General features: G+C 43.9%; 1 protein-coding gene across 1 annotated transcript in view; it reads left to right on the plus strand.

The window, feature by feature from the left end:
• The window catches only part of SMC5 (structural maintenance of chromosomes 5), a 628,567-nt gene that overhangs the window by 15,635 nt on the left and 597,388 nt on the right, over positions 1 to 15,544 (plus strand). Inside the window, exon 2 of the mRNA XM_086961254.1 lies at positions 14,720 to 14,861. Coding sequence (XP_086817380.1) covers positions 14,720 to 14,861 — 142 coding nt within the window. The remainder of the gene's footprint in view (positions 1 to 14,719; positions 14,862 to 15,544) is intronic.

Genomic DNA, 15,544 nt, shown 5'->3' on the forward strand with positions numbered 1-15,544 from the left:
GATGGCCAATAATGTGGGCCCCAGTATTTAGCACTGTCCCCAGTGAGGACCAGCTCCGTTTTCCCAGGGTTCAATTTAAGATGATTCTGGTTCATCCAAGCTTGGATGAACCTCATAGTAGACTGGAAAAAAGCGATGGACGTGGCTGAGTTGTCAATTGTAAATAGAAGCTGTAGGTCGTCCGCGTAGTTTAACACCGTAACCTGTTTTTTCCTGAGGGCCTGAATTAAGGGGGAGATGTAGAGGTTGAACAGGTGAGGTGATAGGGACGAGCCCTGAGGTACGCCGCAGGTGATAGCTTGTTTAGTGCCCACTAAGTTACCTAGTCGAACTGCTTGGGAGCGGTTCGACAAGAAGGACTTTAGCCAGGCCGCTGCCGTGCCCTGGATGCCAGCCTGTGTGACACGGTCGATCAAGATGGTGTGGTCGACCGTGTCAAAAGCGGCTGATAAATCCAGGAGCACTAAGGCCTGCGGGGTCCGGTTGTCAGCACAGTCCCTAAGTGTGTCCAGGACAGCCACTACCACAGACTCGGTTGAGTGCGCAGGGCGGAAGCCTGCTTGATGGATATCGAGGCAATTAGATGTTTCAATAAAATTGGACAAGCAGTTGGCGACATGTGCTTCCAAAACCTTTGCCAGGAAGGGGAGGAGGGAAATGGGTCGGTAATTTAAATTGCAAGTGGGGTCTGCGCCCGGTTTTTTCAAAAGAGGTATTACTGTTGCCTCTTTGAAGGCACGTGGGACTTGTCCGGTAGTCAGTGAACCATTTAAAAGGGAACAAGCAGGTGCCGGAATTGCTGATAAGCATTCTTTTAAGATGTAGGGGGGGCATTTATCAGAAGGAGCGCCTGATTTCACTCTTATCAGTAGTTCCTGGAATATTTCTGGGGTGATAGGGGTGAATTCACACAATAAGCTGGTTGCTATAAGTTCTGAATCCGAGGTAGAGAAGTCTGAGTCTAGAAGGGAGGGGTTAGGGCATCGGGGGATACTGGATTTAATGGTGGCGATTTTCTCAGTGAAGAAAAGGTTCAGTGAGTCACACAGAGCCTGGGTTGGGGGCAGACTGGGCCGGACTTTATCCAAGTTGGTTAGATCGTTAAGGATTGAAAATATATCTTTGGATTTGTTGGTCGAATTGGTGATTCGGGCAGAGAAGTAGATGGTTTTAGCTTCTAAGATGGATTTCATGTAGTCCTTCCTGGCGCTAATGTATCGGGTTTTAGCGTCAGGGGCGTAGTTGCGGCGCCAAAGACGTTCGAGTTGGCGAAGGGCTAATTTCTTTGCCTTCAGGTCAGGAGAGAACCATTTTTGGGCATCAGCTCTTCGGGCTAGTTTAATTATTTTGTACGGGGCATGTACATCGCTGGCTTCTTGCAGCCAGTGAGCAAGATTGCTTTCAGCTACATTGACATCATGGTGGTGGGAAGGGATGGAAGTGGCCAAGGTTTGTATAAAGTCAGGTTTGGCTAAGGAGTTCCATTTCCTGGCACGGCCGCCGGTAGCTGTAGCGGCGTTGCTTTTAGCTAGTTGGACTAAACTAAATTTAAGCAGAAAATGGTCAGACCATAGACATGGCGAAATTGCCAGGGATGTCACTAAGGGGGAGTTTGTCCAAACTTGGTCCAGTATGTGACCCTTGCTATGGGTAGGTGTTTGAACTTGTTGGTTAAAGTTAAGGTTTGTAAGGAGCTCGGTGAGTTCCTGCGACTGAGGGCTTTCCCTAGGGTCGTTGAACCAGTAATTGAAATCCCCTATCAGTAAAATCCTGGCATGTTCGATAGCCAGGTTGGCGATTTGTTCACTAAGCATTAGGGGGAATGATGGCATATTGTTGGGCGGTCTATAGAGAAGGACGCATACTATGGGAGAGTGGGGCGTATCGATTTTGAGTACTAGATTTTCAGAGTCTGGTAGCTTCAGATTGGTCAGTGCTGTGATTTTTAGGTTGTGGCGAAAGATTGCTGCCACTCCCCCGCCCGGTTTAGAGGGGCCCCGGTCAGAGTGAATAATCCGGTAATTTGGTGGTAAAGCCGATATGATGTCTGGGGCAGAGTCTTGAGTTAGCCACGTCTCAGTAAGTAGAAGTAGGTCGGGCTTATCCTCATCCAGTAAGAGGAAGAGGTCTAAGTTGTGTTTGACCATGGAGCGGGTGTTTAAATAAGCAATAGACAGAAGAGGGGGAGGGGGGACAGGTACTATGTGACTGTCGCGACCCACCGTGGACATCGAGGTGGTGTCCGTGGTTGGGGAGCTGTGATCAGAGATCCTCAGTCTTTGGGCTCGGAGGCGTGGTGGATCATTAAGGAGGCTGTGGCCAGTGTTGTAAGAGAGCAGCTCGTCGCGGGTATAGGTGATAAGGCCAGTAGCACGGCGGGTCCCGGGGCCCGTCAGGGCGCGGACGGGCGCAGACGGGCTTGCCTTTGGCGCGCCTTCGGCGCGCCGCCGGCGCGCCCGCTGCGCCCGTCCGCTGCGCTCCCTTGGTGGAGGGGCCATTTTGTACCGGTGAGGGCGGGATAGGCGGAGCCCTGAACCGCTCGCCTGCTCCGGCTCCTCACCCAAGATGGCGGTGATGGATGTGTCTGTCACTAAGCAGCGCCTAGTCAGCTACAGGGTCTGCAGCAAGGCAAGTGACTAGAGGCTGACAGTAGTCGTCCCTACGAGCTTAGGGGGGGTACAGTACAATTAAAAATGCAGCGCGAAGATCCTATTCAGTCAGGACTTTTAAAACAGATACAGCGATACAGGCCATGGAGTCTCCAACGTTGCCGGAAATCTGCTAGCCCATGAGTGGCATCCGACTCTGTAGGATCAGAGGGTGGGGACATCCCTGGGGATCCCAAAGGATTTTCTGATCTTGGGGTAGAAGGATTGGAGAATCCCAGGAAAGTCCCAGACTTTCAGACTGCAGACTTAAGCCGATAGGGGCATTATCATGACGAACGGCAGGAAGGCATAACCTGCCTCTGTCGACCAGTCTTGGAGGAAGGCATCAATTGCTACTGCCAGAGGGTCCGGCTTCCAACTGAAGTATTTGGGAAGTTGCTGGTTGAGCCAAGAGGCAAAGAGATTACTGAGAACAGGCAGAAAAGGGATTGCAGTCTCCGGAAGACTTGAGGGTCCAACTGCCAGATGTTCATATCCACCCATGCCCTGGAGCACCAGTCCGCGATCACGTTGGATGCCCCGGGTAGGTACTCCGCCAACACCGAGATATTGCAGTCGAGGCAAAATGTTCAAAACTCCTTGGCCATATCTGCTAGCACCTTGGATTTGCTGCCCCCCAGGTGGTTTATATATCGGACGGCTGAGACGTCCATTTTGAGGAGCACACTGCAGCTGACTTTGTCTTTGGTCCAGCATTTGATGGCGTAGGAGCCCACCAATAACTCTAGGCAGTTGATGTGGAGATGCTGCTTGTCTGCGGACCACTTTCCACCTGTAAAGGAGTCCCTGCAGCATGCAACCCAGCCGGACTTGCTAGCACCCCATTCTATAATAATGTCCGGGATGAGCCAAAAATGGCCCTCCCGTTCCACGCCTCCATATGGATCTCCATTCTCACTTCCTCTGTGAGTGGGACTTGCTCTGCATACCGCAGTTCCCTCCGCAGGTGGGAGATCTGTATAGAGGATGACAGGAGCCCCACTACCCTGGCGATCTGCCTAAGAGAAGTAGTCTGCCTGGCTAGGGTTCCCTTCAGCTCCCATCGAATCTTTTAAATCTTCCTGGCTGGTAAACTCAGAGCTTTGTCCACCGAGTCTATGACAAACCAAGGAAGGTAGTCTTCTTCTCTTGAGTGAGGAGGTACTTCTTTTCGTTGATGACGAAGGCCAGACCTTGCAATAAAGGCACGGCCATCTAAAGTTGTTCTGCTAACCATGTTGGGGATTGAGCCAAGAGGAGGAGGTTGTCGAGGTCTATGATGAGGCGGAAACCCTGAGCACTGAGGTACTTTACCACTGGCTTGAGTATTTTCGTGAATCTCCAAGCCATGGAGGATAGCCTGAAAGGGAGAGTTGTGTATATCTGACCCTTCCACAGGAACTGGAGAAACCAGCAGTGGGGGGTAAAGATCGGAACCGCCAAGTAGGCGTCCTTTAGGTCTAGGTGCACCATCCAGTCGTCTGGGCGCAGGAGATCGTGCAGCAGGTGGATTCCCTCCATTTTGAAATGGCGGTAAACCAACCAGCTGTTGAACTCTTAGATTTAAGACTGGGTGCTTGCCCCGTCGGTCTTGTCCACCAAAAAAACGTTGCTAAGAAAGCCCCTTGGGTGGATGTAGGCTTGGGCTATCGCCCCTTTGCGCAGGAGATCTGCCACTACCTTTTCTACCAGGGTGGTTTGGGCTTCGGCAAAGACGAGAGGAGGCAAGCAAGACTCCTGAACCGGGCACAGGTAGAACTCTATGTGGAACCCCCTGTGTGAGCAACTGAGACCAGCCAGGTCACTACTTTTCTGCTGAGCGACCAAGTCTCACATTTTCTGTGGTGGGTTTGAGGGCAACTTTAAACCAATGAATATGCTCTTGGTAAGTTAATGGAACGTCTGTGTCCTAGTATGAAGAGTATTCTTCTGGTGTCTCATCTCATGTAAGTATGAAACAAATGTGTGCGTGCATCTGCAGGTGGGAATTTAATTCAAGAATAATACCTCTGTCCTGAATGCCTTGTGTACCTCAATCACGAATGTAGCCATCCCACCTATTGATGAGAGGCCATAATCTACTAATTTCATAGTAAGTGCATGTCTGCAATTTTCTGAAATGTTAAGAGCACCTTCCTGCTCAGCTTTCTCTGTACTAACACCACTCGTACCAGCGTCTACATTGTTAGACATTATGAGAGGAAGTATTCAGAAAAAAAGAAAATGTTTGAACAGTGTGGGGAACTATAATCTTTCAAGTTTGGGCGAACTTGCAGCCAATACATAGGGTATACCTACTCGGCTACGGCAGATTTTCTCTTCCCACTCCAGACGTCTCTGGTTAAATGTGAGTTTGGGTCTCTGAGAAAGCACAACTGAACTACTCAGATTTGAGCGTTTAATGAGAACGAAACCAACGTTGGCGGCGCTCTGTCGTGTAGTTCCTAAAACTACATAGGATCTGCACGTTTAAACAACATAAACCAAGGGATTGGTGTCCAGACTGATTCCATACACCCCCAAAGGATATGTTAGCCTTTAGACCAGCTAGCTCACAGTGCCCCTCTAAGCCCCCTAACCTTACTCTGGAGCGAATAGTTTCTGGGAACTATCGAACACGACAACCCTTGATCCTGCAGGGATCGTTGAAACAGGACAGTATTTTTCCCTCTGTGAATCATAATCACTTAGTCTCAGAGAGATACACAGAGCAAACAATAGGGTCGTTTTCAATAAGCATTTATTGAACAAGCTTTATTCTAGAATAAAATATGTATGCTGTGACAACCATTAGACAGAAACAGATGTTTAAGATTACAAGCACCAACATAGTAAATAAAAGGTAGAATCCTACCATGGTGCTAAAACAGTGAATATATGCAGGCATATAGATACATGACTGCAATCAAGCATACTCCTACGATGCAAACCCTAAGTGTAGCTAGCATCTATGTGGGTGTAAAGCCAGGAATCCCCTATGAAAGAGCCAACCCCATTACCTGATGGGAGTGAACGAAGGACCACATCTTGGCCTTGAGATGGACACCCCAGAAGGGATGTCAGACCGCTGCATGTTGTAGCTTTCTGCAGGCAGGGACTTCAGTATCTAGTGTCAGTGTGAAGCATCTACTCTGCCTATCCAGTGTTGGTATGGCTCTTTTATAACATAAAGATCACCTTGTGGCTCCTTACACAATCAATATGTTGTGAGTATGATTATGCAAATGTGTCTAGAACAATACCTGCAATTATGTAAAGCAGTTTTTTCACCCTAGGAGGATGAAGATGACCATTTTTTTTTTAACAGAGTATGTTCATGCGGTTATGTACATCATGTGAGGCTAGTTTCCAGGAAACTGGTCGACATTTAATCAGCACCTAACTGTGTAAAAGGTCAGTGCTGGAACCGTTATGCAGAGCAAGGTAGAACAAATGTAGATAAAAGATCACGTAGCTACTTAGCTCTAGATTGGGGTACATAACAGTCGAACTACGAGTTGTGCCAGATTACGCATTTTCAAAGGATATTTTTTTGTTTTATGTATGGAATGTCATGCCATGGCATGCATAATTGGTTTATCAGTCTCTTGTGAAGATTGCATTTGGGATATAAGATCCCATTCCTGAAATCTTACATTGTAACCATATTGACCCCTATTTTGCATCCTTAGCAGGAAGATACGAGTAGTAAACTGTTTGTGACATATGATGAGCTTTGCAATATGACCACATATTGATGTATCTATATACTTAAAACATTTGTAGTCAAGGTTATGAGTAGTCTCGTACAAAATATTTTATCAGATCGTCGGTCTGACATATTGGACTATTGCCCTCAAGGAGAGTTTTAGTGGTTTCTATTTGGTGAAGTCTGCCTAAGTTTTGGCAAAAACAGTGGTTAAATTGTTGTGTACCTTGTTTGATAATCTGATATTGAGCGTTGCCAGATTTTTCAATTTTTTTGGTGACCCATTTGATTGGATATTGTGTTATAGATTTTGATGGTGTGTAAAGACATTGGTAGGGCTTCACGTTTCGACCAATTAATCTTGTACCCTGAGAAGACTGACAATTTAGACACCAGAGACATCAGAGATTCAGTACATTCTCACAATTTCGGGGGGTTTAATATAGTAGTTTGGTCTCCCATGCCTGGACATTGTATGATTTCACCTGTTTTGATTACCTGATGGCTACTGCAAAAGGTTCTAAATCTAGGGTGAAAAAGGGAAGTGACATAAGGCAGCCTTTATGTGTACCTCTTTTGCCATCAATAACATCCAGCATGAATCTGCCATAGGTGACCCTAGTTGTTGACTCCGGGTATAGTCATCTGACTGCCAATAGTTGCCCTGGAAAGAAGTTTTTGATATGATGCATATAATTCCATTCCACCCTGTTGAATAGCTTCTCAGCATAGCACTCAATTTATTTGTCAAGATCCTTATAGGCTTGCCATAGAAGGCATTGAGGAAAAAAAGTGACTTACGGATTGCTTGAATTAATTTCAGCCATTGGTAATTAACCTGGGCTGCAATCCAGCCCAGTCTCTGCTTTACCCATTATGCCATCTCGTACTGCAACCAACTTCACATCATATATCATTCTTGGTTCTGCACCAATGGCAACAGTCCAGTCTAAACTGCCAGGCAGGCCCCCTCTAATTCGCAACTCAAGCTTGAGTCCTATGGTGCAGTGAGCATGAGACTCCTGTCTAGGCAATGACCACAGATACAACTTTCCAGAATTTCTCAGACAGAATCGGCAGAATGCAGCTTGGATTGCGAGAAACAAAATATTCTCTCATGCTGGATTCGTGGACATATGAAACAAAAGTATATTCACAGTCTCTCAATGTTTATGTCTCCTTGGGTCCAGAATGGTGTGAATAGACATGAGGTTGTTCAGGGTTTCTTTGTCTCTTCCTCTGCTATAATCCGGTTTTCCGGGCTATCCTATTAATGGTTGAGTTCCAGGCTCCGCCACTTATCGTTGCCAAATTCTTTAAACATTTTTTCAGTGATGCAAAGAAATTTTATTTTTGGTTAATGACTTAAATTTATCCCACTACTAAAGCGATGTTGTTATTTAAATTTAACATTATTGACCCTCCTGTGAGTCCATCCATGTTTTTGAGTATACTCACAGGGAAATCCTTACAGAAAAGGATCTTCACCCATCTTTTTTTATTGCAAAAACCTGTATGGGGAGAATCATTTGCGAGAGTTGAGCCTGTGGAGGATTCCACCCACTCCCTTTTTAGTTTCTCTCATTCCTTGGCTGTGAAATGCTTTTTTTGAAGTAAGACTATCTTCAGTGATTTCGTAGCAATATATGATAGCAGGTTCTTTCTTATAATGTAAATAAAAGCATTTATATTCAATGACAATCTGTTGATAGGTTTGGTCCTGTCAACAAAAAAACCTGCATTGCTCAGTAATTAAGGACTTCTTTTGTCAATAAAGAATGTTATATATTCACTTTATAAGATACAAGGATCACAGTAACTTCTCAGTGAGGTGGGAGTTGTTTTGGAGTCTCGATAAAATGAGTGTGGGGGGGTTAGGGGGGGGACAGGTCACTTACAAAATGGAAAAAAGGCTGTGGCTAATCCAACAGAGTTGTTAGAAAATATGATATTAATGTGGGCACTATGAAACACCCCCTTTTTATAAAAGAGTGTGTGTGTGTAAGAGAGAGAGCGAGAGATTTCTTTGTGGGGGAATTATGGGATTTGTCAGACACTATTAAATATAGAACATAATCTTGGAATGTTAAAATGAAGGGAATATCTGGGAAAAATCAGTCTCCTTCCTGTAAATGGACTTTAATAGGTGGGCTGTTTGAGTAAGCTAGTCTCATTCATTGCAATGTGTGTTTCGGTATACAATGCACTAATGAACCGACTATATGTCAATCGGCAGGAGGGTGGGGATTATTGGGCCATACTCCAAACAGCCAAGCTTTGCTAAGTGCAGGACGTTTTCAAGGCATAGGAATGACATTTCAGATCTGTCCTTATTCCGTAAGGTAGGGGCAAACGGTGAGCCTCATTAATGTTGAGGGGGATTCAGGAATTGTTGCACACATGAAAGGGTGGTCTCGGTGACAGATAAGGAACTTTTTTTTCCAGTTGTATTGAGGCTCCAAAAGGCCTGTGGTCAAGTTACGATATTGGCCCCACAGGATATTTATTAATCCTTATGTTTGTGTTGTTTACATCTCTTTTTGCACTTCTAAGAAGGGCAAGTAAGCATTATTTTCAAGTTAGTGCAGAGAGTGTGGCGTGTTAGCTATGGAGGAGGGAGTATTGATCAGCTCTCCTTCATTATACTGCTCCCCTACATCCTGCTCCCTCCATACCATGTTATGAAAGTTTGAGGGTCTTGATTTGAGATGCTACATACTCCATCACTGCCAGGCTTAAAGGGTGATCTACATTTATCCTTTTCTTTTTTCATGCAACTCTTCTGGTCGGTTATTGCTGTATTTTGGATACTTTGTCCATTTATGATATTTATGGGTCAGCATTGTTGTTTCTGTGTGAAGGTGTTGCATACATGCTTTGTGCCATGTCCATGAAGGAGTCTTGGAGGGATATTGGGAAGCATTCTTGATCATCCACCTTATGAGAATGTTTAGACTGGCCATCGAAGGTAACCTGCATCAATGCTGGTTAGATAATTCTGCTCTCTTTGCTTCTAGAGAGTTAGGTTATCTCTGAGCTAGGGATGCTTCATATGTCTTCATAAGTGAAGTAGTGTGGCTCACTGGTTAGAGGCGGCAGACCCGAGAGGAGAGGACGGCCCGGGACCAGGGTTCGATTCCCGACGCGGCAGGTTTCTGGACCAGGGTCAGCGGACTCGATAATTCTCTCGCCTCGGTGCCCACTCTGATCAGCGATCACACTCGGCAACTCTGGGCATTAGCTTGCCTCATCTTCACTAACGGCCCCACCAGACCGCCGGGGATGCCTGGTCTCACCCTGGAGATACCCACTAAGGGACCATCTCTCAGGGAAGCCAGGAAGGGTTTCGCAGCGGTCGAAGCGCGGAGATACTCCTCCGGGAGTCGATCCTAGCGCTATATAAACCTGCAATTAATTAATTAATTAACTGTGTTCTCCAGCTGTGTGTTTTCAAACTCTAATTTTCAATAACGACTTAGTCGCTCTCTGTTTTAGCCATTTTGCTCAGGAGTAATGTATAGTAGGTAGTATGCCTTTTGCTAGTTTCAGTTAGCTTTATTAATCCCTATTTAGTCTGTGTTCCTTTTCAGTAACATCTAGTAAGCAGTACCTTCCTTTGTACATGTTCTATAATCTTGCTGCCGGTGAGGTTGCCCTGTTGCATTCCCCATTTCATGTCTGTGTGTGAATCTGCATCATCTCTCATATATATATATATATATATATATATATATATATATATATATATATATATATATATATATATATATATATATATATATATATATATATATATATATATATTCTCTCTCTAACTTCAGCCCCAGGTAAGATCTGTTCTTTCATGATGAATATTTCAAGTCCACTCATATCTGCGAGCTCACTTGCTTTTTGGGGGCCTTTTTCCTTGACACTCTAGCTATGGCACAGTATACATGAGAGGGGGGATAGACAGCCCTTTTAGGATCTGTATCTCTGCTTGAATTTGCCCCTTAAGTTTAATCTGTGCTGTTACTGGAATTGCTTGTCGCAATCAATTAATTTCCAAGCATACGTCCCCATAGATATGTTTAAAAATGTCTAGTCGCCCACACTCAAGCCAGAGCTTCACGTTCTATGGTACTATAATTATGTTCAGCCCCAGACAACCATCTGGAGGCAAAAGCTAACTACTGTACACTCTTTCCCTTCCACCATTTGTGACAGTACTGCTCTTAAACCAACCCTATTAGCATCAACCTTTACAATAGACTTGGCTTCATCTTTGAACCAGGTTAATGCAGGACCTTCCACAAGCAACCGTTTCAAACCTTGAAATGCATCGCCCCCGAAACATATTCAACCCCTTTGCAGAAAATGTTCCTAAGGGGTTCAGTTTGTAAAGCAAAATTCTGTATAAACCGGAATAATAATCACACAACCCTAAGAAGGACCTTAACTGATCTTTATCAGTAGGTTCCGGGCTTTGATTGATTACATAGTCCAAATCAACTTTGGGTTTAATACCAGTTTTGGATAAAATGCACCCTAAATACTCCACTCTGGAGCCATGAAACAATATTTCTCTCCCTTAACTAAAAGACTTTGTCTTTCCAGTGAGCCTAACACATTATCCAGTAATTTCAAGTGATCCTCCTCATTCCTTGCGAAAATGAAACTATCATCTTGGTACTCCAAAACCTGTCTGTCTCCAAAATGTTTAAACATTCATTTCTGAAAGACTGATGCAGCAGAGGCTAAGCGGAAAGGCAAGCGCAGACACCTGTACATACCATAAGGCATGTTAAAAGTAGTTAAAGATCTGGAATTAACACACACATCTATTTGGTGGTACGCTTCCCTCAGGTCAATAGTGGAAAATACGTTCGCATCACCCAGCTGTGCCAATATCTCTTGGGGTTTGGGAAGGGTAGAACAATCTAAAATAATGTTCCTATTGAGACACCTGAGGTACACACAGAACCTCTTCCCACCATTTTTCTTTTTGACTACCACAATGGGGGGAACCCATTCAGAAGAGTCAACAGGCTCAATAACTCTCGCTGAACACAATTTATCTAAAAGAGCCTTCAATCGATCCCTTATACTTAATGGAACATTTCTCACCTGTGCACCAATGGCATATTCTCTTTTTTTTTAAAACAATTTCATATTTGAATCCTTACACCAAAGCCAGACTATCTTCAAAAAGGGATTTCTATTCCTCAAGTAACTTTGTATCTGTTAAGGTTTGCACAACCGGGTCAACTAAAGAGATGGGAAATTCAGTTCCTGGTCTGAGCACCATACCAAGTGCTTCCTGATCTCTCCACCCCAAGATATTGTATCCTTTTACCGCTACATAAATCTTAGTTGCGATGTATCTCCCTTAAAATGTCAACACTTTATTGAAGAAACCCATTAAGTCAATAATATGACCACCAAAAGTGATAATGTGTATGTCAGGAGGCGACAGTGGAGATGAAGGCTACTCTGAATAGTACATTTTGTCAGTAACAATGGTGATAGGTGACCCAGAGTCTACATGACTGTTTGGTCCTACCAATACAGACATCACAAATTGGATCCCCACATTTCCCATTGCCCTGATTTAATTCCACAATTTTGATGGACAACACAACCCTAGTGTCTAATTCTTCGGCTAACTCAAGGTAAAAATGGGGTTTCTCTTCCCTCACAAACACCACATTTTGCTCACTCCTACACACTTGCAAAATGCCACAATTCTTTACACGTCAAACAACGTTTGTTGGCCGCAGGGCAGTGTTTAGCATTGGCCAAATGGTTGTTGGATTTACACCTGACGCATGTGTTGGGATCATCCCAAATCTTTTTCAAGTAAATTGAGAGATTTGGCTTTGGCTGTGATTGCATGCACCTGTTCAGTACCAACATGTTCTTTGCCCATGTTCAATTCATTTGAAGCCTGGGTCGATCTTTCAATTCCTCCTGCTATCTCTAGTGTTTCCTGGAGATTAGGATTCGAACAGCATAACAATTTCTGCTGGATACGTTTATCAAAACAATTGACAACAATTTGATCCCTGAAATAATTATCCAGGTTACCATCAAACTCACATGTTGAAGTTAACACCCTCAGTTCAGCCCAAAAAGTATCAATGGATTAGAATTGTGATTGTGTCCTGGTAAAAAACCTATGCGTTTCTACAATAATAATCATCCTTAAAATTATTTTAAAGCCTATTAACAGCTATGTGTCCCAATGTGTGCATTAATAACTCCACCCAACCCAGCAACTGTGTGTACTCAACAAGTGTAATCTAGAATGAAAATAGTATCAACTAGCATATCATGCTACCCGGCAACAAACAACTCTATTACCATTATGGCAAAAAATGTCAAAGGTTAATGTCAACAAAGCGTGCAGTTGTTGATATAATCCTCCATTTGAAATACCTGATAGAAGAGCATCCAGAATGACAGTAGGAAGTCAGTAAGCTTCCAAAATGAACGTAGAAGGCCATGCCCATCAGCAAAGACACTCAACAATTATGCCAATGGACAACTTGCAAATGCTGAACAGAAACTGTAGTACAACGTTAATGATGTATATAAGAAAGGCGTGCATGTCACCAAAGACTGGCCAATAATAAAGCAACAAGGTTTGCCTGTTGCACAACTAAGCGAACGGTACTACTGAAACTATGTATGACAGGAAGGCATGCCAATCGCCGAAGACAGGCCAATACGCAACAGGAAACAAGTGTAAGGTTGTGAACAGGCCTATGATGAAAGAGTACGGCATGCCTGTCACCACAACCTGTATGCTGAACGAAAAATTAGCCCAAAATATAGCAGCCTCGTGTAACTAACGTGCTTACGTGAGGCGTTTGTCACGCACAAGCTGCAGAGAGTGTGCCAGGGAAGGATGCCTTCTGACTGAGCCTAAAGTATGCGCACGGCCTCACTCGCACTCGTCGGTGGATAATGGTGAGCACGGGGGCAGAAGACCCGTGTTGCAGTTATCTCGCTTACGCAAGGCCTGACGCACCCAACCGCCAACTCCTAACTTGCTCCTAATCAATTACTGTGAATCTGTCCTCTTCACGAAAAAATACTTGGAGGGCACAGATATTACACTAAGCCGAATCCAACGCTTCGTGGCACGAGCACAAAAATACAATAAGCAGTGCTCCGTAACTTGCCTGTACAACTGCAGCACAATAAGCAACACGTAAAGTCCTACTGGTTCTGTCTTGAATGGGGATCAAGCCGCTTGTCGCCAAAACGTGTTGTAAGGAACAACACGAAAGGGGTGTCTTGAAGAATGAAGATTCAGTTTATTCAAGCTGACTGCACACAGCCTTTCCAGCAGCTTGTCCAGGGAAGACTAACTGTCTTATGAAACTCTCACCTAGAATGTCCGTGGCAACATTCTACACCATGTTCCAGGTTCCATTTGAATCCTACATGTAAACCACAACAATCCTTTTACAATAGTGACAGATCAGTGACAAGCTCATCTGGTAACACCAACTGCACCCCAGCTTTGTGACTTTTCTTGTAATCGCTGTTCATCTCAAACAAGCTTATTAGGGATTTGGTGGGATTTTAGGGGCGGGTAAGTTGGATTTGTGAAATTGGTGGTGGTGTGAGATTGTGTTTGGATGTTTAATTCTACTGTCGGGTGAGGAAGGAGATTGTGAATGGCTGGCAATACGTGGTGACCATGTGGAAGAGTGAGAGATTGCTATGTTTGAGGTGTGAATGATTATGAAGATTTGTTAAAGGGGATGTGCGTGGCTAGTGGGGGAGAAATCAGAAGTGTTGGGAAAGGAAGTCATGTGTTGAGGTGGGAGATTGTGTATAAGACAGTTGTGGGGAAAGGTGAACTTTTACAGATCAGTTCAGTGTCCTGCGGTGGGGAATGAGTGGGAAAGGACTGTAGTTGGGTTAGTAGGGTGGGATAAAATTGAGCGAAAGGAATAGAAAAAGGCATTAATAGGTGATAGTGTTGTAGGGAGGTGTAAGTGGTGTGGTCCACAAACATAATTTAAGACAAATTGAATTGAGACATTTTCTTCAAATGTACACTTGGGCCAACAGTTCTTGAATATACTGGCACATAAATATTTATTTCATAAAAGTGATAAAGTTAATATACAGACCCTGAAACCTGCCTGTTAAAGGTATAAGTGGCCGATGCTTTAATGAAACGTTGTGTCTGGTGTCTGCATTCCTGTGATAGTTTGTTTGTACTGTATAATTGCATTATTTTTAGGTACAATAAAGAGGTCTGCTTAAGATGATTAGTTTCTATTTTATACATCATGCTGTTTTCATTGCTCGTGTGGTATAGGAACATTGTCTTCATGTAGGATACTTTAGTTTGAGATGCCTTTTAAATATTTTTTGTTTTCAGAACATACGATTGTTGTGAAGTGTTTCCTGGGCCACACCTGAACATGATAGTTGGGGCGAATGGAACTGGAAAGTCAAGCATTGTTTGTGCCATCTGCTTAGGATTAGCAGGGAAAACAGCATTTATTGGACGTGCAGACAAGGTGAGTACATTTATTTTGTAGATATACGAAAAAATCCATCTTTAGTGTTTTTAGACCTAGAAATAAAAGATCGAATGTTTACATTTTCTTGCAAAAATGTCTTGGAACACATACTTTCATACAGTTGATTTGATAAGGGAAGCACCTTCTGACATACAGTACCACACAATAATTGTTTCCTGTGCCAAAGTGAAGCTTAGAACTGTTATCTAGGTCTTATCTGGAGCTAATGTTTGCACTTCGGATACATGTAGAAAACATATTATGGAATGGTGGCTTAGCTTAGAATTTCAGGGTTTTTATCCCATATTCTCATAAGGCATTGGGGTAAAAACAGTAGTTGGTTACATTACCCACTACAAGGGTATTGGTGCTTTAACCTAGCCTATAGGAAGAAATGGGAATGAGAGAGCATGTTCTACAAACAATCTTCTCAAGCCCAATGTTCAACCCCTTAGAAGGTATGGGGACCTGACATTTTGTGGGAAGTAAGGCAGCTCCATTGAGTGTTCTTCAAGTCGTGAAACTTTAAAAGAGGTGCATTTGGGAATGCACTGAACATCCTGGGGTACTGAACCCTTTTCTTACAAGACACTTGCTTGGCTGGGTTCTTGCGCGACTGCCTACCTGCTGACTGCTCCAAAGTCAATCTTCACTTTTGTTTTTTGGAATCGTTCGATCAC

The sequence above is a fragment of the Lissotriton vulgaris genome, chromosome 3_1, assembly GCF_964263255.1.
Source record: "Lissotriton vulgaris chromosome 3_1, aLisVul1.2, whole genome shotgun sequence".
Classification (NCBI taxonomy): domain Eukaryota; kingdom Metazoa; phylum Chordata; class Amphibia; order Caudata; family Salamandridae; genus Lissotriton; species Lissotriton vulgaris.